This window comes from Bolinopsis microptera, chromosome 11 (genome assembly GCF_026151205.1).
Source record: "Bolinopsis microptera isolate Bmic1 chromosome 11, MBARI_Bmic_1.0, whole genome shotgun sequence".
Lineage (NCBI taxonomy): Eukaryota > Metazoa > Ctenophora > Tentaculata > Lobata > Bolinopsidae > Bolinopsis > Bolinopsis microptera.
In genome coordinates, this window is record NC_087082.1 from 4,114,489 (window position 1) to 4,136,200 (window position 21,712).

The window sequence follows — 21,712 nt, forward strand, 5'->3', positions numbered from 1 at the left end:
GAGACACCACTATCAGAAGTCTCTTATAACCTCATCCCTGCCCCTATGATGGAGTAGATGTGTATATATATCTGATTGTTGATATTTCATATTATATAATATTGGTAGCAGTGGACAATTTCCGTTACCTCTGTATTGTGCTCTGCCAATTGCAACACTTGAATTACTTTATTGTATAATATATACTGTTTGACACTTTCTTACAAACATATTCTGCTATTTAACCTAATAGTAATGTACTAAATTATAGGTTTTTATAGCAGGTATGTCTATTGGAGTCCCCATTAAACTTTTGCATGAGGCGGAAGGTCACATAGTGACTGTGGAAACTACAACGGGTGAAGTTTACAGAGGTACATTATTTCCATGTATACTATTCGATCAAAATCCTTTCATTACGTATTGATAATTTAAACACTTTCCAGTTGCACGGTATCACTCAGATTGTTGCAATCTTACAAATCGTTGTGTACAGGTAAACTGATAGAGGCAGAAGATAATATGAACTGCCAAATAAAGACAGTTACGGCTACCGCAAAAGATGGTCGTGTAAGCCAGCTGGAGTATATCTATCTAAGAGGAAGCAAAATCAGATTTATGGTAAATTCTTCAGAAATCAGAACTTTTTCAGTTTAACTTACTAAATAATCCAGCCATAAATTAGTCGTTCATTGCATGTGAAATAGTCACAACTAAACATTTCACTAGAAATATTTATCAGGTTTTACCGGACATGCTAAAGAATGCGCCGATGTTTAAAAGAGCGGCCGGTAGGGGTCAGCCTGCCGGTAGTAGAGGTAAATCTGCAATACTTAAAGCGCAAGCTGCACGGGGCAGAGGTCGTGCACAAGGTCGCTTCCAGAGAGGAGGATTCCAGCGATGATAAGACTTTTGTTCTAAAATTATATGCTTTTATCACGTCCATCGTCCGTGGAATTTTATATCAGATCCCTGATCTTATCTAGTGAATTATGAATTATGACCTCGGCTGGAGCTATTTTGCTTTTCTGTTCAGGTAATAGGACGCTATCTTTCATTATCCCAACCATTTTTTGAAGTACTTAGTGGTGGCCCACTGGTATGCACAGCATTTTAATTAATGTGTAATGTCAACTACTTTGTTTTATTGCTTCCTTTATCTCTATTGATGGCAATTTGGTAATCTGCCGAATCTTATGGTACACGATTAATTGTCCATCATGTCAGCTCTGATCTGCCTTGAAGTCCAAAAAGTCAACAAATCCGAAATTTAAGAAATTTAACTTTCGTTGACCACGTAGGAAAAGCATGGCAGAAGCAGTGTCTCCACAAAAAAGACTGTTGTCACAAGAACACACCGAGGGAGTTGTCAAGAAAAGCAAGGCAGACTCTCCCAACTCCTCACTGAATAGCGAATATCTTCAAAGCAAGCTGTCCTCTGTCATTAATCAGCTCAATCAGGATAGAGAAAATGATCAGACTGTTATTGATGGTTCGTTTATTGAGATTGTAAACAGTAGTTTTATGAACAGTTCACGACTTCACCTTTTCAATTATCAGTCTTTCTCAGCTGCTTTAAGTTACGTTTCCATTATCATTTATTAGATTTATTCAATCAATATCGTGCATACTGCATACCTTATTGAGTCAGGAATTGAAAACACGCTGCAACTCTATTTAAATCAACTATACTACTACTTTATCACCGATGCTTTAATTGACCCACTTCTCTCTATCAGAGATGAAAACGAGATACGAGGAACTGTGCGCCAGTCAGATGGACCGCCTTAATGACAAGTTACAAACCGCATATAAAGACAGTGAAGATCCAGTAAATCAGAGGATTGAGATACTGAACAGCCGCTTTGAGACTATCAGTGAGTCGCTAGTTTTACCAGTGCATTATATTCAATACTACTGAGATTGGCTCAGACTGAGTCGCATTATTGAAGTTTCTCGAAATATAATTTATATCCTGTTTGTAACCGTTTACGCTTGTGTATCCACATGACATAATATGATAACCAAGATATGTTCTAACATTTATATTCAGTAGTTAGGTAATTAGTTAAGTTACCAATTAGTAGCCATTGCAATTATGAATATGTTGAAATAATATCCATGTTCGCAGTTCGGAGTTATGTATTCTGTGTAAAATTATCTTTATCCCGGTTGTTGCGACAAGTGAAAATGCTCTTATTAGGGAAAGGAGTTTACTCGAGTTATCTTATACTAATTTTACTCTACTCAGGACAACTAGAAGCTGATATCGACCAGTTCAAGACAATGTTGGGAAAGCTTCACAGTGACCTCGCTGTGTAGAAAAATTATACATGGGGGATCACATTGCTGCCATCGCTATTTATCATCATGAACATTCCAAAAAGCTGATGTTAAGAATGGTTGTGACCTTCTTTCTCTTCTAGATTCCCGCTTTTTGGCTTCGATGTTTTGACTGTTTCGTTGAATGTTATTAGAAGTAAAGTATTCTTGTGGCATGCGCATGGCTTCAGAAATATTATGGGGCATGCGCTGACCCAAACTCTGGATAAGAATTACATGTTAATTATTTCGACAGTGAATTTCATGCCGATAGTTGGGTTATCTTAAAATCGAGGTTGCACAAATTAATTTTGTACATTATTTCTAAATTATTTGCTAATTCGTTATTTCTAATTTTTCATATAACATTGTATATTTTGAACTGTGTTACAAAAGAAAGTTCAACAATAATTTTAATTTGTATCTGTTATTTCATTTTGAAACAGAATTTTTCTATGAATCTATTTTAAGAATGTATTTCTAAATTGTTAATTTATTTCTAAATAATTATGAACAGAAATTACGAAGTTTCATTGTGTCTAAATTGCAACTTTTCCTTTAACTGTTCTTTACTGCTCATTTACCTAGCATTACATCTACCAGTTTTAAGTTATTTAATGATTCATCTTACACCTCCGTTAATTTATTAACTAATCAGCTAATTAAATAAGTGCACTATGTGAAGATGAGCAGCAGCTATTGGTTAGACGATATAATCCTCCCTAAAAAGGGAAAAGAAGTGAAACCAGCTGAGTATGCTTTCTCAACAGACACTGTCATTCTCAATGAGGTGAGTTTTTATTAGTTTTCAGGGTCCCCTACAGGCCTCTTACCTAGCTACAGGCCAGGTGGGTGTTGAAATATGAAGTCTCCCTTGCTAATTATTGATGTGTTTTGACAGTCATTCCCCAAATATTCTGTGAAAGACTCTTTTTAATTGAGACCCTCAGATTCAGCAATACAAGAGCGATACATGCCCTTTATCAGAAATCATATCTCGCTTTATTTACAAAATATTAATTTATGATTTTTATTTAACTGGCAATGATATTTATCCCGATCTCTCAACTGACAGTGCACCACCTCCCCTCTCAGGCGGATCAAAAGAGCTACATGTTAGATTGTGATGAGAGCACTACATTACAACTACAAATAGAAACAGCAGAAGGGCCCCGTGTTATACCAATATCTGGCCAACACATCATCACTACAGCTGATGGCCAGCAGTTCCTTTCAGGTATGTTCCAGCATTCCTCATGATCTTGTCTTACTGGCACTAATTCTAATATAAACTCTCACATTTGGTACATGTTCAATTAATTAAGCTCAGTAATTTCAACTCAATTACAGTCGTTTAATTAACTAATAACAGGAGGAGTATTACCAGAGGAACAGCCAGGTTACCTTCACACGGTTGAAGGAGGACAGACGTTCATCCTCAGCACCGAACAAGGAGGACAGCAAATATACCAAGACAGTTCGGGGCAGCAATATATTATCTGCGATGTCGCTAGTAAGTCTGGGTTTAGGATTGGGAATAGTCCGGTTTACTTTAACTGTTCAACAAATAATGTTATTTATAATGCGTTTACTCAGGTACAGAACAAACGCAGCCAGCAGCACCGATACAATCTACAGAGGATGGATACACTAACATCGATAGTTTTATATCTAAAGCAGATCCACAGACTGACAACTCCAAACCTCTTGTTAAACTGCCAAGCGGACAAGATGGAGAATATATTACTTACGAGGTAAGGTCTGACGTCATACCTCGTGACATGATTCCATGACTCATTTCACGTGATGCGATGTATCATCGCACCGTTAGGTCTGTGCTGCGTTTAAAGAGTCTTGATAATAATGGAATTTTAATCGACGGTAATACCCCAGGTCAATATCATTAAAAATATATCTTATATTTATATGCGAAATATATATTGACCTGGGGATGATACTGATGTAGCGATCCTCCTCCTAACAATTTCCTCACCAGGTAGACTGTCAGCTGGAAGAAGGTTCAGAACCTCTGACAGATAAGAACATTCTAGATCAAGACAAGCTAGCTAACTTACTAAACGTGTTGCAGACTGGTGAACATGGTCAGGCTCTGTCTAACGCTGATCTCTTCATACTGGCACCTCCTGAACATCAGGTAAACTGATGTGAGCTGTCATAAGTTTTGTGCTTAGCAGGGAGGGAACTTCGTGAGAGAACAGCTTCACTCTTTTCAGTGTGGTTTCCTTTTTGACATTGGGGGACAAATCAATCCAATCAAATTCGGGTCCAATTCTCCATGACGTATGGTGAGCTTTAGTTTTAGGGTTCTGGTTTGGGCGAAGAGTGGGTTAATATATTATAGGATCATATATTGGCAAACGCAAAAAAGGAGTCCGAATGGGACATTATGACTTAATTAAATAGGAGTGAAATCTGCAGTATTACTACTTTGTAAGAAACAGTCGAAATTTGAATAATTTTACACCAACTAATTCAGCAGAACGAAAGCATCGTACCGGACTTCAACAAACCAGAGAAGAACCAATACAGTGCGGATACAGGTGACATCATCACAAACTTAAAACCAGAAGCTGAAGCCATGGCCCCCACAAAATATGTGGCTGTCAAGATGAAAAAAAGTGATTTGACTGTGAATAACGGCGCTGCTGCTACCAGCAGTAATAAATCAAGTGACAAGGTTTGTGGACACTTTTTCGAGGGTTATTTTGATTTGTGTGTGTAATATCGTTTCAGGAGTAGGTTTGTATATCCTGTGTAGTGTGTCATAGATGCGCTATGTATTGTGATTGTTATGATGATGGGCCTGAATATACGCAATGAGGTACACTATAAGTGGAGAGCTGGTTATTGTAGCCCACCCTGTGTAAGTTTTATCAATGTAATTTCAATTTAACCACACAATAAAGATATGAAGAAACCCACTTCCTCAGGAGTGTGTCATAAAGAACAGCCACAAGAAAAGTAACCGGAAGATAACAGATTACAGTGATGGATTTGTCAAAACTCGACCAGCAGAAGACACTAAAGCGGATTGGGAGTATTCGGTTTGGTCAGGGGCCGGAGCTCAGCCAGCACCCTCAGTCAAGAGAAAACGTGGTGCTCCGAAGAAAGAAAGAAGTGACGTGAAACAAAGCAAACTTGAACAGACGACATTGGTTTGTACTTTGTGACCTATTTTCTGAGATAACATGCATTCGCAATTTTTTAAATTTTGTCGTCCTACACAATTAGATTTATCGGTTACTCGACATCTTGAGGAAACAGTGATAGGAAAGTTGAAATTTTAGACGAACGTGAACTATTACTGCGCGCGTCGGCGAGCGTTCTGATGCGCTGACAATCCTAAGTTTGTGCAATATCGTTATAGAAACTACATGATCCGATCACAGATTCGACGCGCATTGTGCCGCGCGTTGATAATATCATATTCCCGCTAAATTTTAATGGTCTGGTTTGTTTTTGTAGGACGTGGGCCAGAAAGTGGAGCCTACACAGTGTACCCAGTGTGGAATGGTGTACAATCACACTGTTGCTGACGACGAACAGAATCACAACAAGTACCACAAGAGATTCCTGAAAGCTAGCTCGTTTTCCGTAAGTTCTGCGTCTGTTCGCTATCCCGTAGCTTTTGTGCTTCAGTTCAGAAGTATTTAATTCCAGATAACCTTACATTTTGAACTGCATTAAATGTGTTAGATTGGATGCTAACAAGATCTCATTTTCCCAGGGCTGGAAAACGGAGCGGGTGGTAGAAGAGTATCACGACGGTAGAATAATCCTGGTTAATCAGCATGATCCAAAATCTCACGTTAAAAAGGTATAACGACAGTTTTGTTACATATATTAATGATTATCTATTTACCTAGAGTTGTGCCTTGATACATTTTCACTTGAAGAACATAAGACTATGTTTTAATATCAAATCTCAAAACTATGCAGATGGAAGAAGTCAGAGAGGTAGTCGACATTGACCTGGGTATAACGGACAGGAACCAACCTCCTGTACCAGGAAAAGAGCTACAGGCGTTCCTCTACATCTCCAACGCTAATAAAGTTATCGCTTCCGCTTTTGTGGAACATATCGAGAAGGTGAGATTCAGAGGAATATGCCCATTCTTTTCGCCAACATAAAATCCCACGCGACGAAAGATCGCCTTGCATCAACAACATCCCACAACATACGCGTTTCAATCGTTCGTGCGATTTCGGGAATCGTGACATAACGGTGGTTAACAATAACCATGATGAAGCGGGCGTTTGTCCAGATGAAATTATGTCCTGGCAACGAATATTCTATTAAAGATTATACCGGGCTGGGACACTGAAGACTTAAATAAAACTAGAAAATGTATTCAGATTACGATAAATAATACGATTATTGAAAGTTTTGTTACAACCGACCGAATACTTGAATTATATTTTTCTCAGGGTTACCCCTGCGTGTCTGCACATGAAACTGATGATTCTGGTAAAGCACCATTACTCAAATCGGACGACGCTCCAATGAAAGCTGTGTGCGGTATCAGTCGACTTTGGGTCTTCAAGCAGTGTAGGAGAAAGAAAATCGCTTCTAGACTAATGGACTGTGTCAGGTATTGTGAACAATGAACCTATACTTAATTCTACGCTACAATAATTGGTCAAAAGGGAGAAATGCCAGTCCCAAGCTTGTATTTAACTCTTCCATTTCAGGGCAAACTTTGTGTTCGGTTGCACGATATCCAAAGTGAAGATCGCGTTTAGTGACCCTACAGAGAACGGCAGACTATTCGCTCAGACATACTGCGGCACTGCCAACTTCCTTATCTACAGATGATCTGAAATAGTCTTTAAAGGATCTGGATATTACACGTGATTGTTTTCCTATGCAATCCAAGACACTAGAGTTATTCCTGTGATCGATGCTAAAACGAAACTTGACTGTGCAACAGTTGGTTATGGAGTACCTGCAAATTGTTTTCGACCTTTCAATTTGATCACTACTGTCATTAATTCACTATCTCTTAAATTAACTGTTGCTTTAATCAGGTTTTCAGCATTTTATCTTCGGAGTTTAACCCCCATCACCAATGTATTATGTTCAATGGGTTTTCTTCAACCATATCGCTCAAGTTGTTGAAGTTGGTGAGCGGAACAAAAAGCATGTTAATTCGGACTACTTCTTTATTCAAAGTGTATAACGAGTTGAGTATTTATAATTAAATTGTATTGCTATTGTGTAAAAGTATTAGTTACTCAGTTAACTATTATTGAAGTTTAACTATTTGTTTTTCTTTGTTTAAAAGCACAAGACACGCAGACTGCTTCGGTAGTCCCGCTAATTATGTCCTTAGTGCGGTTGATTTAAGATACTAAGACGAAATTAAAAATGTACCTCTCACGTCACACGGAAGCTGGACAAAGGGCGATCCCTTATGCCCTAACTTCATAGGCGGTCCTTTTCACTTAAAATGTGGAATTCAAACACACGAGCGAGCCGAAAAGCCGCGCAACGACTAGCTGCTGAATCCACTTTCTACAATAAAAAGACCTTGGCGGGCTCCATTTCAGTACACTAACACATGAAAATTACCGTGTCCCTTTGCGACCAGTCAAAAACTGTTTAACTGATCTTGCTAATCACAAGATCTGCCTAATATGTTAAAACGGAGCATTAATCTAGATACCATCTACAGTGCGGTGCACTGGCTACAGAAAATACTGCGAGGCTTTCTTTGAGAGATTTTCTTTGTTGCACTGATAGCGCTTCTTACATGTTCAATATATAGGTTAACATCTGGATTTACTGACAAACGAATACAACCTTTAGCAAAATAACACAAACTGATCATATTAAAGAAAACAGCAAAAATCATTACGCAGTATAAACAGGTTTAGCAGATTTAATATCCATAACAACTTTAGCTAAATTCTGTGTTAATTTGTCATTAGAGTTTAACTGTTTTAATGATTCCAGAGCTTTATTACAATACACTTCGCACTGTTCCGCTGTCAAATCCAGGCCATATCCCAAGTTTATAATCTTTTTAACCTTCTCCTCATTCAGCCCAGAAATAGGATCTATCAAGTCTATTTTGCCTTGTTCATGTAAGTACCTCACAGCTGCGATGTAGGGGTACGAGCTCAAACTCTCTGAACCAATATTGCTAGTTTCCGTAGCAAATATCTCGCTTTTCAAATGAATGGCCTGCCCCACGTAGTCCCCAAACTTCTGTAATGATAAGGCAGTGTCTATACCAAGTCCTGATAAGAGGGCAGCAGAATAACAACAACTGGACAACAGAGCGCCATGACGCAGGCTACAGTAATTCAACAAGTCATCCAGCGTAGGTGGAGCGCTCGGATCTATAGTCTCTAACCAGAACCTTCCCTCGACATTGTGGGCTATAGCTCGAGACACAGAGTTAACAACACTGGGATTCTCCATTGTAGCCAACTGGGAACAAGCTGTGGCCAGGAAATAATCCCCAAACAGCAGTGATAACTTGTTACCTTTCTGGATGTTAGGCCGGGCGTCCAGCTTTACTTTATCCAAACTGACGATGTTATCGTGTAAAAAGAAGGCCGTGGATATCATTTCACACACTTCAACAAGCCGTCTCTGTTTGGGAAGTATTCCAGTGTGGTCGCGTAGAAGCAGTGTGCTGTGCGAGCTGGCGTTCAGTATCTGCGCTAACAGCAACGCTATAAGTCCCTGAACTTTGAACGTACCTGTTGACCCAAGTAACGTTTGTGCCCCGAACTGAACTATGGGGTGTTTTGTGCCGATTAACTTTTGAATGTTTTCCATCAGATAAAATATCTCGTTATTCTGCAGGTATTCTATACTTAGGAATGTGACTGGAGAGTCCACCAGTTTTTCTATTTGCATTAGATTAGGGAGAGTGTCAGGAAAGTCAGTACTGTTGGAATTGAAGTGTCTGTTGGTGGGGTGATGTACCACGTTATGCCCATATTTGGTATGATTAGTTGAGATCACGTGACTCGGTTTGGATGATTTGCACTGATAGGAACCGCCCGAGATTCTCGTGCAAAGCGATCGACAGAGTCTTCCTGACATTCCCTGGAATGATATTCAAGGTTAACCGGTGGAAGGTATGTCAAAACGTTTTGAATAATTTTAGAAATAACAGATACTTAAATTTGACAAGATCATGTGAGTATAATCTTTGAATCTTTGCATAATTATACCGAATAATCGTATAATTATTACCACATGACATGATGTGCTCGCAGTAATACACGTCAGTAAATATTATGTATTATTATAGTAATATTATGTTGCGTTATGAGTTCAATACAAAATGGCACGTAACAAAAGCTTTACTTAATGTACATTAAATACAACGAAATTTTAGAAGGGGCTTTTCTAAGTGATAAATCAGAAATTTGTCAAAAATTGGAGCAACGTTCTAAAGAGTGCAAATCGACAAAACTGAATGTAGTAATAAAACTTTGACTGCTAAATCATTTAACCTCATTGCTGCTGAATCATTTTATTAATTTAATATGTGCTTTTTAAAACAGCAAATAAAGTAAATCAAAATGCAGCAGCACGATAAGAGCAAATTAAGATCATTTAGGGGGTAAGAAAAATGTTTATTTTCCACTGCTTTCTACCCCACTCGTTCACTGGAAAATTTATTTCTAATATTAGGACTAGAACTAATCCACCAAATGGTCCACACGTTAAATAAAAACATGTTTTTATCTGCGAGAACTATATAAGTTTAGTAATAAAATCATTTTGAACAATGATGGACTGTAATTAAACCTATTAAACGAAGAACTACCAAAAAAGTAACAAATACTTCTATTATTCTCCTTCTCTTATCGAGCCTTGGCCTCATACCATTAAAAGTACAATGATACCACAGAGGACACAAAATTTTAAATATGCTGTGTTAAGCAAACGTCATGACAAACTTATCATTCTTTCACTCAAACAAATATTACTTTTTTTTCTGAACAAAACCACATATCAAAACTTTTAACTTATTTGATTCACCACAGTTAATCCATATAAAATATATTTTATATCAACCCTTCATTCAAACGGAATGCCACGTTAAATACCAGCATTCTTAAAGGTTTTAAAAATATTTTAAATGTAAAACAGTCGATTAAAGGAAAACATCTCAAGATTTACATTTCAAATTTTTAATCGATCACAGAAACACTGTACCGATCATACACAATGCGGTTCAACGAAAAATGAGACAAAGAAACATTCATAGTAGAACAACACGCAGCGACAAAGCATATTTAACTCATCCAGTAAGTATAAGTAAGTAAGAAATAGATATCGGCCCCCTAATACGGTACATGGCTCAGTTTCTTAGGACGGAAATTTGATATGATCTAACTTGATTAAAACAGACGGAAGTAAACGCGCAATCTCGCTTTCATCCTCACGAACAGTTTGTAAGCTGTTAAGTCAAAGCTTGGAAGGATCAAGGAATGATTAATGAATGTCTAGGACTTAGCAAGTTGTCATATACGACCAAATAAGGCAACATATATATTTTCAGATATAATTTACCAAATTATATGGTATGATTCATATCTCCAGATGGTCTAATTTAGGCGGGGTAATAATAATGCTGTAATTACATCACAACAGTTATCTCAAGTGTATACAAATTAACTGGAAGAAACATTACAAGTGTGCTATAAGGGGCACCTTCTGTCAAACTTAACTAACCAGAACTAACCAGTAACGCTGCAACTTTATTATTGTCGAAAACTTATATTTGTCGAAAACTAAATAGTGTCCATTATTATTCGGCAAAATACAGGGTGTTTCAAAAATAATGTCCTGATTTTAAAAAACAATAAAATTTTTTATAAAGGAGCAAAATGCCCACTATTGCTTGGCATTAGTTCATAAAGCTTACAAATTACAAACTAATGCCAACCGATAATGAGCATTTTGCTCCTTTATAAAAAAATGTATTGTTTTTTAAAATCAGGACATTATTTTTGAAACACCCTGTACATAATTAATTGTTCAATACTTGATGTTTATAGGTGTGTCGCATTTTTGTTGACCTTTTAGTTGAAATATTTGAAGCCATGACCCAGGTGTATGGACGAATTAGTGTTATACAACGTTTAAATGTCTCTTTGTGTGCACATATCTGAAATTATTGGGAAACATTCCCGGACTGATCAGAATTTATCTGTAATCATCACCAGTTGAAACATCTGGCTATATTGCTGACATTTCAACTGAGTAGTTGTAGTAATAGTATATGATCGTGGAGTATGTGCTCTCCTGCACCTTTTCCGCCTCGGCATGGTGAAAAAAACCTAAGCATGCAACCTACAATCCGAAGGTGATCGCAGCCCCTACGGTAGACTATAAGGTCTTCGTTTTCTTGATATAAGGAAACATCCAGGTAGGGTATGGCTCTTTGTCTTATAACCTGGATACATATTTTATAAGAAATTCAAAATTCTACCCGTTAAAACCATAAACTAGACTCTTCAAGTAAACTCCATGGCGTTTTTAGTATACAGTTGTTGTAGGGATACCGCATTTTAGGGGACCGATCTTTACTTTTCTAACAAATTTAAATACAAACACTCGCTTCTATCACATTGTATTAAAGTATACTATGTATACTAGCACATTGTCCAGCACAACGCCGAAAATCCTAGAATAAGAACATTTTTCATATGACAGCCCGATGTATTTATTAACAAATATCAAAAATCCACTTCAAATTTAAGAAAATAAATCATTCATCACACTCGTTAAAATGTAAGTGTCTCATATATATATAATGACAAGGCAGGCAACAACTGAACAAAAACAGAAGGTCACAGTTAAACCAACTCAAGGGGTGTTCGTAACCATCAGGTTTATAAACAGGTTTATAATCGAATTTATTAAATATTCCTGACACACACACACACACACACACATTTTGCCACAATTCCTCTGACAGCCAGCAGAAAATTCCCTAAATATAAACCACTGTTATAAACACCCTAGAGAGAGAGAGAAAGAGAGAAAACATCAAAACAAGTATACAAGCATTACAATAAACAGTTGGGGGAGGGGGGGGGGGGAGGCGCGCAAATGAACACACATTTGTTCAGCATCTCGCGGACACACTCTATTTCAAGTCTAACATAGCCCCAGCAGGCGGGGCACGTATCCTGGGTTATGAGGAGTTAGCTCCGGGCTCTGTTACCGCGTCCAGCTGGATCTGACGGGGTCCTACCCTCATTAAATACAGTTTCCCAGAGCACGTCCCGATTACAGTCCCTTGCCAGGGCAAATGTCCGAATCGCGCGATGTTTATCGGCATCTCGTCGTGGATTGAGATCTGGTTGAACTTGGGGGTAGATGAGGGCGGTTTGGTCATGGAGCGGGTCATGCGCTGTTTGTCGCTGAACTTCTTACGCGGGATCTCGTACGTTATTATCATCCCTGCGTGGTTCTCTCGCCCGTCAGTGTGGCGTGCGAATGCGACAATGTACTGAAATATGGGGTACAGATCAGTATAGGACACAGTAAAAGTTATAAAATCGACTAAAATGTCACCGAAACATGTCAGACATCGCAAACTACACCTGGCTCATAATATCTGCTACCTCTCTCTCTCTCTCTCTGCTACCTCAACACCTTACTAACTGAAGCCCTTATCAATGACATGTGTTCCGTAATCCGTGTGGATGTCCAAAATGCACCCCACACAAGACATTACATCACGGTGAGTAACCGAATCCGGGGAAATTAGTGCTCCGTAACCGTGACATTTACTTCTAATAATTTATCGGTTTTTGATTTTACGCATGAGAAACTCAAGTCTCGGCATGATCATGAGCATATATAATACATTATTTCCACTGTGATATTATAATAATGCAATCGCGATCATTTTGTACGTGGCGTTAAATTTACTGGATCTGATAAAATGTGAGATAATTCATTAACTGACACTAAATTCATCATTTAATATTAAAATGGGTAGTGTATGATATATCATGTATTGTACACCATAACGGACTGATAATGTCAGCTAGGTTTCTGATAACGTTAGCCTGATTTCATATGCGAGAGAAACTGGAGAAAGCAAAACTTCCAGTTCTACTTCTGAAACTTCCAGTTCTTCTTTAGAACTAGGAAACTCTGGATCAGAAATGAAATTTCAATGAGAACCGCTGATAAGGCTGTGAATTGCCAGCTAAAAATATCAGGCGATTTTCTTCCATTTCGATAGAATTATCATGTATTAGTTGCTAAGTAGCCCGAAACAAATCACAGCGATCAAAATTAGGGTTTTAATGATAAGATGAAAAAACGGCGATACTGATTCTAGTTACATTAATTTAAGTTCGTGAGAATATTCGGAACATTTTCTTGAATTTTTTTCTTAGCAATGTGTAGCCGGTACCAGAGATCGTCATTTTAACATTTAGAGCTGTGGTCCGTGGTAAGCCAGCAGAAAACATGATAGAAAGTTCTTTGAGGTAAAGAACTTGTACTAGTTCCAAGAACTAGGATTTCTTCATTTACCAAACGGCTGATGGTTACATTAACCCTAGGGACCGTTGAACTATTACGTCAGAGATATTTTCAGCAAATGTCATTCCACGACCCACGTACTACCACTAATCCGCTTAGTCACTACAGCAACTAACTGAGCCCTGTGTCACTAACCTGGCTAAAAGGAGTGATGCTGATGCACACTAACCTGGTTAAAAGGAGTGATGCTGATGCACACTAACCTGGTTAAAAGGAGTGATGCTGATGCACACTAACCTGGTTAAAAGGAGTGATGCTGATGCACACTAACCTGGTTAAAAGGAGTGATGCTGATGCACACTCCTGGCTAAAAGGAGTGATGCTGATGCACACTAACCTGGTTAAAAGGAGTGATGCTGATGCACACTAACCTGGTTAAAAGGAGTGATGCTGATGCACACTAACCTGGTTAAAAGGAGTGATGCTGATGCACACTAACCTGGTTAAAAGGAGTGATGCTGATGCACACTAACCTGGTTAAAAGGAGTGATGCTGATGCACACTAACCTGGTTAAAAGGAGTGATGCTGATGCACACTAACCTGGTTAAAAGGAGTGATGCTGATGCACACTAACCTGGTTAAAAGGAGTGATGCTGATGCACATGGGGATGTACTTGACACAGGTCCTCATGAGACACTGTTTGAAAGTGTCAGGAGAGAGACTGTAAACTGTAAGATAAAGTGTAGCTCCACCTCCGCAATCTTCTTTCTCTACAAGACACACGAACGAACCGTCCGGCGAAACTTGCAGGTTCACATTCGTTACCTGGCACAGGAACATTAACATGTCAGACAATGTATTATATAATCTTTCTAATGTTAGCTAGTTGATGGCTAAATAGATGTGAATACTGGTGGGGAGTCGATTCACCACACCACCAGTCTCTACATCTGTGAGCTCAGAAAATATCGTTAGGAATTTGCATTAAAAATATTGTATAAAAACTCGACTGAGTGGGAACCTCTGCTATTAATAGCTGTGACAAAAATAAATACCATTATAGCTGAGTTAGTGATTATGTTGTGGTCGGCGTCCCGTATGTCGGGCAGAACATCATCCTCAAAATCCCAAACTTGTACGACGTGTTTACTAAACGCTCCTGAAAGATAAATCATATTCAATTTAACAATTAATTACACATAACTACATAACAATAATTGTGTGATTAATTGCATGTTTAATTTATAATTATACACACAACATACTTACCAGCTTGACAGTTAGTACAAAGTGATCTGCTTTGCAATCGTAACTCCATCTGATCTTGTTCTGTCCGTTCTGAGGGCGACATAATACGTTCAACACAAAATATAACCCCGTAAAACTCTGCACTAACATAGCTATCTTAGTACAACTACTTTGATATTTCGCGAAAATCATGAAATGAAAATAGTTATTGTTATATATAATTTCAATGGGTCACTATACCAAGTCGAGGGTCTCTGAACATGCCTGTGTTTCCACTAGGCAGGTCTACAGGAGTGTGCCCTCGTGCTACTCGTTGTCCGTTTGGGTGATCTTGCGCGGAGCCGTGCGCATTGCGTTGAGTAGCGGGTTGATCGTGAGTAGAGCCGTGCGTAGCGCTATGTGCTGCACCATGCGCAGCGCGCTGGGAAGTAGAGTGGTCCTGTGCTGCTGCTGCACCGTGATGACCAGCAGCGGAGTCCGGTCTCAGTGGTACAGTGGTGGTAGTTGAGTCTATCCTAAGAGAAGCGGTCTGGGTGGTTGTTGTCTCAGTGGAGTCTAGACGGGGCTGGGGAGAGTGACGCCCAGCAGCTGGACTGGCAGTGCTGCTGCCACGTGGTGCACTAGAGTCTCCACCAGAGGAGGATCTCGTGCTGGGACCAGGGCTGCCCTCATCATCTGAAGAAGTGGGATGTTAGACTTAGTTTAAATACACAATCACAGCTTCGGTAACCCCTATATTTCAGCTGGTGCAAATTGTGAAACGTAAGTATAAAGATGGTGCTCATGAAATTCATATTCCCCGCCCTCCTGGTCCAGTAGCGAGAAATAATTATACATTTCCAAAAGTCAAAACTTGTTTAAAATTATTGCTTTCGTTTTAAAATTATATAACGATCTCCCGTCTCAGGTGGGGGTGTCCATTTTACTCCCCCGGCCCCCAGTAGTGTTATGATATTGAATATTGATACGTAGTAAGTATGTATGATACTCGCATATTCTATTATAATAGCTATAATATTACACAGCACATGACATAACTCGTCAAGTCGCTAAGCGCTAAACAATGTCACGTGACAACCATGTGATGTCACGTGATTCAAATGAACACATTCGTCCCTCTTACTCGGTCACTGGTCAGTGTACACTTTTTGTTTTGCGAGCGTACTGCGTCTCTGCTGTAATTCAAGCCGTCCTAGTTTGACCTGAATTTAGTTTGCCCGCCATAACTTTAGTTTGTAGGTTGCGGTTGCAGGATCACTCTTTTGGAGATAAATTCTACGATTGATCAGATGAATTTAATCTACCAAATATCTGTATCGTATATCTTCATTGCATATCAATATTATGACGCTAACAATGAATGACTGTAAAACCTTTCCCCGGTACCTTTTGTTAGCAGAATAAACTTACAGGGTGACACCTTGAACTGGTGGGCTGGAAACATACAATTATTGATACAAAACACCTTGAAGTGAGTACAAATTCCTGGGCCGTGGTAATAATATTTGTATAATTACTACATATAACATCAGTACAGATATTTCCAATATTTTGTAGAATTCTTCAGTTTATCTAATTCAGTTAAAGGGCTGCTTCTTGTTTATAAGTTGCGCACAATGAAATATCAAAGTGCATTCCAGATTTTGGAGTTGATTTTTGAGACTGTATTAATCATTCGTTAGTTTTCTAATACTACGGAAATAGCTGGAACATTCGTAAATTGCTCGCCCTAAATGACACAAATTTCGTTTGGTATTACTATTTCTAAAAAACATTGGTGCCTTTATTACATTCATGTTTCGGATCTAACAGTCTGTAACAACAAAAAATATCGGTTATATTTATCGATGATTAATAAGATTATTTTATTTCAGCTACTTTTGAAGTATGGAAAGATATCTAATAAACGGCAAAGAAATATTCGACAATTTCTGCAGCTCTTCTGAATATTATCCTGAAATGCTACCAAGAGCACCAGAGCAGACGTACGTAGATCGGTACCCCAAAGAAGATGAACCAGGAAGCAGTTTTAAACAGCAACGACAGCAACAGTCAGACTACGAAGCTGAAGTTAAGGTTTACCGAGCCTTGGAGAACTTAGAGGAGAAAGGTCTGGTCGTTCTTCATAACTTTGAGTTTACCCATTATCAATTTTGTTTGTGCGATAAAAGTCATGTGAGAGACAAAAAGAAGTGTAAGGGTTGCAAGAATTCCTCGAACAGAGAGGGGGAGTGCGATTTCTTGGTGTTAGGTCCAGAATTTTGTGTTATAATCGAAGTGAAAAACATTTCACATATTGGATTCAAGTCAAATGATCCTGGTACAGTGGATGAGATGGAAAAACAGTCGCTAGCGTTAGTTGGAACGTTCAGAAAATCAGCCGAACAACGAGATAAAATAGCAACTCTGATCAAATGTATTGACATGGACACAACCATTCTTCAGTTCACAGCATATCCTAATTTTAGTAAACTGTTCAAAGAACAGTTTCAGTGTAGTCAGAATATGGATCTCCGCTTATATGATACCGAACTGTCGACTATCATTGATCAAGAAGATTTATCGGGTTTTCACGGTGACTCAAACAGTCTAGAAAGTTTTGGTGCTTGGTGGAAGTGTAATGTAACACATGCAATAAGTTGTATTAGAAAAAGAACTGAGCAACCAGAGAGCAGAGGTAATTCCCACGATAAAGTTAGGAATATGATACTTGCTATTTGGGCCACAGAGAAAACCAAATGTGATCAGTCCAGGTGTAGTTTAGGTAGGTGCATCATGGATACTGACAAGCTACTTCGAGAGGGACAGATCACTCTACAGCTTAAAAAGGGCAAAAAACGTGATAGAAATCCTGGTGTTTTACAAGCTCCGGAGGTTATAAGAGATTACATTGCAGTTCAAAATCTCACACTAGAACAGAGTCTCGTCTTTGAATCTGAAGAAAGCCTCTTGTGGATCAATGGACCCGCAGGGGCCGGCAAAACTGTTTTGTTGTGTGGGAAGATGATACAACTTGCACAATCTGATATGGAAAACAAAATCGTGCTTTTGAGATTTACTGGAAAAGGGAATAATTCCCAGCTTTACCAACGTGCATTAGATAAAGCTAATGTACAATATGAAGAGATGATTGCGGTAACTATATATGACAATGAAGCGGCCTCGTATTCACAACTCGGAGAACTTATATCAGATAAGGAAAGTCAAGTTATCATCATAAATATGATTGATTATAACGGAAACTTCGAACTTATAACAGCTTTACTCAGTTCAATAACGAGTTGTTACTTATTTGTTGATGACATCCAGTTGCTTTTGTATTATAGCTCGGTCGAGGATTGTGGCCAAGTGATAGACATGTTGTTCAGGTTATCATCTAGTCGGAATGTTTGGATTGCTGGTGATTTGGTTCAAGGCTATTACTACGAGGACGCACATATCGTGAACTTAGTAGATGTAATCGGTGATAAATTACATCCAGGTCAGAGGACAACTTTGTCAATGAGTTTAAGAAATACTTTTGATTTGTCGAACATCTTATCTGTTATCAGGGAAAAATTTATCGGATCAATTGCAAATAGACCAGAAATATTCAGAATGATTTTACCGACACAAATTCCGGGCCATTTCATACATGGCCCAAAAACTGTCATACATATTTTAGATAAGTTCGATGTTGATAAGTTTAATTACGTTTTGAACACAGAATTAGATAAGATATTTAGAGTTAAAAATGAATTTATTAATTCTGACATAGGTTTAGTTTACAATTATGTTACAAGCGATATAGAATCAGTTATTCAAGAAACTGTAAAGAAGAGGCGTGATGATACCGGTAACGAGATTGGAGTATGTCACAGTGAAACCAGTTCCTCGTCCGAGTGGCCAGCTGTAATTGTGCTGCACGAAATGACGAGGTACAGTGAGAGGGATCTGACAATACTTTACTTAGCTATATCACGAGCACGTGTCCACTGCTCTGTTATTTTATACCCCTTAGAGGGTACAACTTTGGAGGATAACATACAAATGATGATCTATTTGCCGGATAGACTGAAGAGTTATGCTCAGATCATACGACATAAGAATGGAGGGAAATAGTTCTGGATACTGTTGGGAGCTTCTGAATAAATGAGCTTTTGGTCAGCGAGGCACTTCATAACATACTTTCAATGGCATATTTTTCTCTGGTACACTGTTTTCGCGGGAAGCCGTGTTAAAGTTGATGTCGTGGTGTCAGTAAAATAGTAACAGATATATAAACATTAAACATGTATAATAAATATATTGTCTCACTTAACTATAGTAAGATATATACGTTTAATTAATTATATATTTTTAAAATAATGAGTATAATAACTGCTTCGCTAATAACGAGTGACATTTTTAATTGGTTATCATTTAATTTACAAAAATGAGCCTACGTTCTAATTAAAAGTAAACAGAAATTTGCAATCGTTTGGTTAATGAATAGTCGTGGCTAATATAAAATATATTATAAAGTAACCTTGGCTAGCACCACTATTGGCAGTGGAGAAGGACCTCTTTTGTCCAGCGTATATAAGTTTGTTGAGCGCATTCTTTACTGTATTAAGCTTGCTGTAACGTCCGGTTTTAGGGCGTTTTGGAGTCCACGTTTCCACCTTGACCTCGGGAACTGGGGAAGCTGCAGCCGGGATCACCGGAGTGGGGACTACTCGTCTTATTGCTGTGACTAGGTACCTACCGTACGGGTCAAACAGCACTCCTCTGTAAACGGAAACATATATTAATTAATATGCATGAATGTTAATTATAATATGAAAGCTAATTATAATATGATTGTTATTATATCATTAATGTTATTTAGTATTATTAATAATAATGTCAATGATTTTAATTAATAATATTGATTAATAATTAACAATGGTATTAATAAGCTAAATCAACTTTATTATATATGATATCGCGAATAATAATATCATCTTTATCACTTTTTCATCAAACAGCAAAAATGATCTAAAAATCTTATCAATGCTGTTATCTATGCCAATACAATCCATAATGCACTTGTTGCACTTTGTTATGTCTTTAATTTCACCCAGCTCAATTTAATAAAATTCATCAATAGTTTATTTTAAAAATAGCATCATAACGTCAACATTAAATCAGCAATTCAGTGATTTTAAGAATAAAGTGTTCATAACTTGATAAATCCTATAATTTTAACAAGAACAAGATAAGAATAAAAGCAAGTACCTGATTCTCTCACTCTCGTGCTCGGTAAACACAGTATTGATTGGTTGGGAGGGTTGTTTAGATTCAATGTCCCACAGGGTGAGCTGCCTACATCTGCTTGCCACCAAATGTCTCCCATTAGGGTGGAATGCTATTGAGCCAATTGGGAGGTGAACAACTGAGTGCATAACCTGAGCAAACGAGAATTATATTTAAATTGAGGGTAATTTTTATTAACGTGGCAAAACTTACTCTGAATTTTAATTAAAAAGATACCAAATATGGTTAATAACCTCATGAGTGGTGGGTTGTTGAAGAAAAGGGCACAGTTGGTGCATTTTGGTGCCCATCATGGACTGTAAGTTCCAAAGGAAGACCTGACCTGCCAAACACCCACTAGCTAGGATGTACCGGTTTTTGGGGTGGAACTGCAGGCTTATTGGAGATCTGACATGACCCCGCAACGTGTGGGTCAGACCAAACGGCTCGTAGCTGGTAAAATATTATTTTGTAAACAAATAGCAGTAAATGAAGCATTTAAATTGCTTGGATGCAAAGATGATATCTACATGATGCTATACAGAACAAATTCACTTTAGGAATAGCTAATGATTATTTTAGATTCATTTCTAACAAAATGTTGTTAAATACTTTATAACCAATATTCATGATATAATTGAAAACTCACAATAGTACTCTGATAGTATGGTCTGCATGAGTTGATGCTACTAATGTTCCGTCATGGGAGAAAGCAACAGCAAACACTGACTTAGTTTGGATATCGTGTAGCCTGAGGAGGATCAGCATTATATGCCAGTATAAAATATAGATAGACATCAAAAATATACATAGGCATCAAAAAATTCATGGGGGAAAAACAAAACGAATCTATTTTTTGATGATTTCTAGACAACACAAAGTTGATAATCCAGAACCGAAACGGCATTGAGATTGCAATGAAAACTTACTTCACTGATGTGTAAGATGATTTCTTGAGGGTGAAAAATTTGTCCTCAACAAGACCACCAATAAGTTTATGTTCTTTTGGTGTAAACTTTCCGTTGAGTTGTCGATTATAAATAGCTTTTATCATGACACTAGTCCGGTGTTTTGAGGTTAACTGTTAATTGACTTGATCTATTTGGTGTTTCGGGTTAAAAACTTATTATTGATAACCTTACGAATAAGGTTATCAATAAAAGGTTATTTGATTAAAGGTCAGAGTGTTATAAACTATAAAGTATACATAATGTTTGGGGATCAGCTTTTGGGTGAGCTTCAATTATAGGTCAAACAGCAAGGTTGTACAATGGTACAAGGTTGTAGCAATGCCATTCATAGTCAGAAAAAAATACAAAACAACAGGGTCTCCATTGTCACAAGACTGTCCCCTTGCTACCAAAAGAATTGTACAGTAAAACCACGATTTACCTTACATTTTGGA

General features: G+C 38.0%; 3 protein-coding genes across 4 annotated transcripts; 1 reads left to right on the plus strand and 2 right to left on the minus strand.

Moving 5' to 3' along the window:
• The first annotated feature begins 1,278 nt into the window (after nucleotides 1-1,278).
• LOC134823373 (N-acetyltransferase ESCO1-like) lies at nucleotides 1,279-7,582 on the plus strand. 2 transcript variants are annotated; one of them, XM_063834824.1, is made up of 14 exons: nucleotides 1,279-1,471; nucleotides 1,719-1,856; nucleotides 2,231-3,091; nucleotides 3,397-3,538; nucleotides 3,674-3,814; nucleotides 3,898-4,055; nucleotides 4,298-4,456; nucleotides 4,799-4,999; nucleotides 5,253-5,477; nucleotides 5,788-5,916; nucleotides 6,050-6,139; nucleotides 6,262-6,411; nucleotides 6,751-6,914; nucleotides 7,015-7,582. In XM_063834824.1, exons 3-14 carry the CDS (start codon nucleotides 2,987-2,989, stop codon nucleotides 7,136-7,138), a joined length of 1,788 nt encoding a protein of 595 aa, XP_063690894.1. In that variant the 5' UTR covers nucleotides 1,279-1,471; nucleotides 1,719-1,856; nucleotides 2,231-2,986; the 3' UTR covers nucleotides 7,139-7,582. The 2 variants fall into 2 exon arrangements, with proteins under 2 accessions (XP_063690894.1, XP_063690895.1); XM_063834825.1 differs by having other exon boundaries at nucleotides 4,802-4,999.
• A 553-nt stretch (nucleotides 7,583-8,135) lies between these two features.
• Nucleotides 8,136-9,389, minus strand: LOC134822898 (all trans-polyprenyl-diphosphate synthase PDSS2-like). The gene has a single exon (XM_063834170.1). The coding sequence runs from the start codon at nucleotides 9,380-9,382 to the stop codon at nucleotides 8,177-8,179; it is 1,206 nt and encodes a 401-aa protein (XP_063690240.1). The 5' UTR covers nucleotides 9,383-9,389; the 3' UTR covers nucleotides 8,136-8,176.
• Nucleotides 9,390-12,068: 2,679 nt separating this feature from the next.
• On the minus strand, nucleotides 12,069-21,407 carry LOC134822929 (activating molecule in BECN1-regulated autophagy protein 1A-like). Its single transcript, XM_063834206.1, has 10 exons — nucleotides 21,237-21,407; nucleotides 20,957-21,058; nucleotides 20,562-20,760; nucleotides 20,290-20,459; nucleotides 19,559-19,800; nucleotides 15,292-15,726; nucleotides 15,073-15,141; nucleotides 14,859-14,962; nucleotides 14,437-14,628; nucleotides 12,069-12,812 (listed from the first exon to the last, which is right to left on the minus strand). Exons 1-10 carry the CDS (start codon nucleotides 21,359-21,361, stop codon nucleotides 12,495-12,497), a joined length of 1,956 nt encoding a protein of 651 aa, XP_063690276.1. The 5' UTR covers nucleotides 21,362-21,407; the 3' UTR covers nucleotides 12,069-12,494.
• Nucleotides 21,408-21,712: the final 305 nt, after the last annotated feature.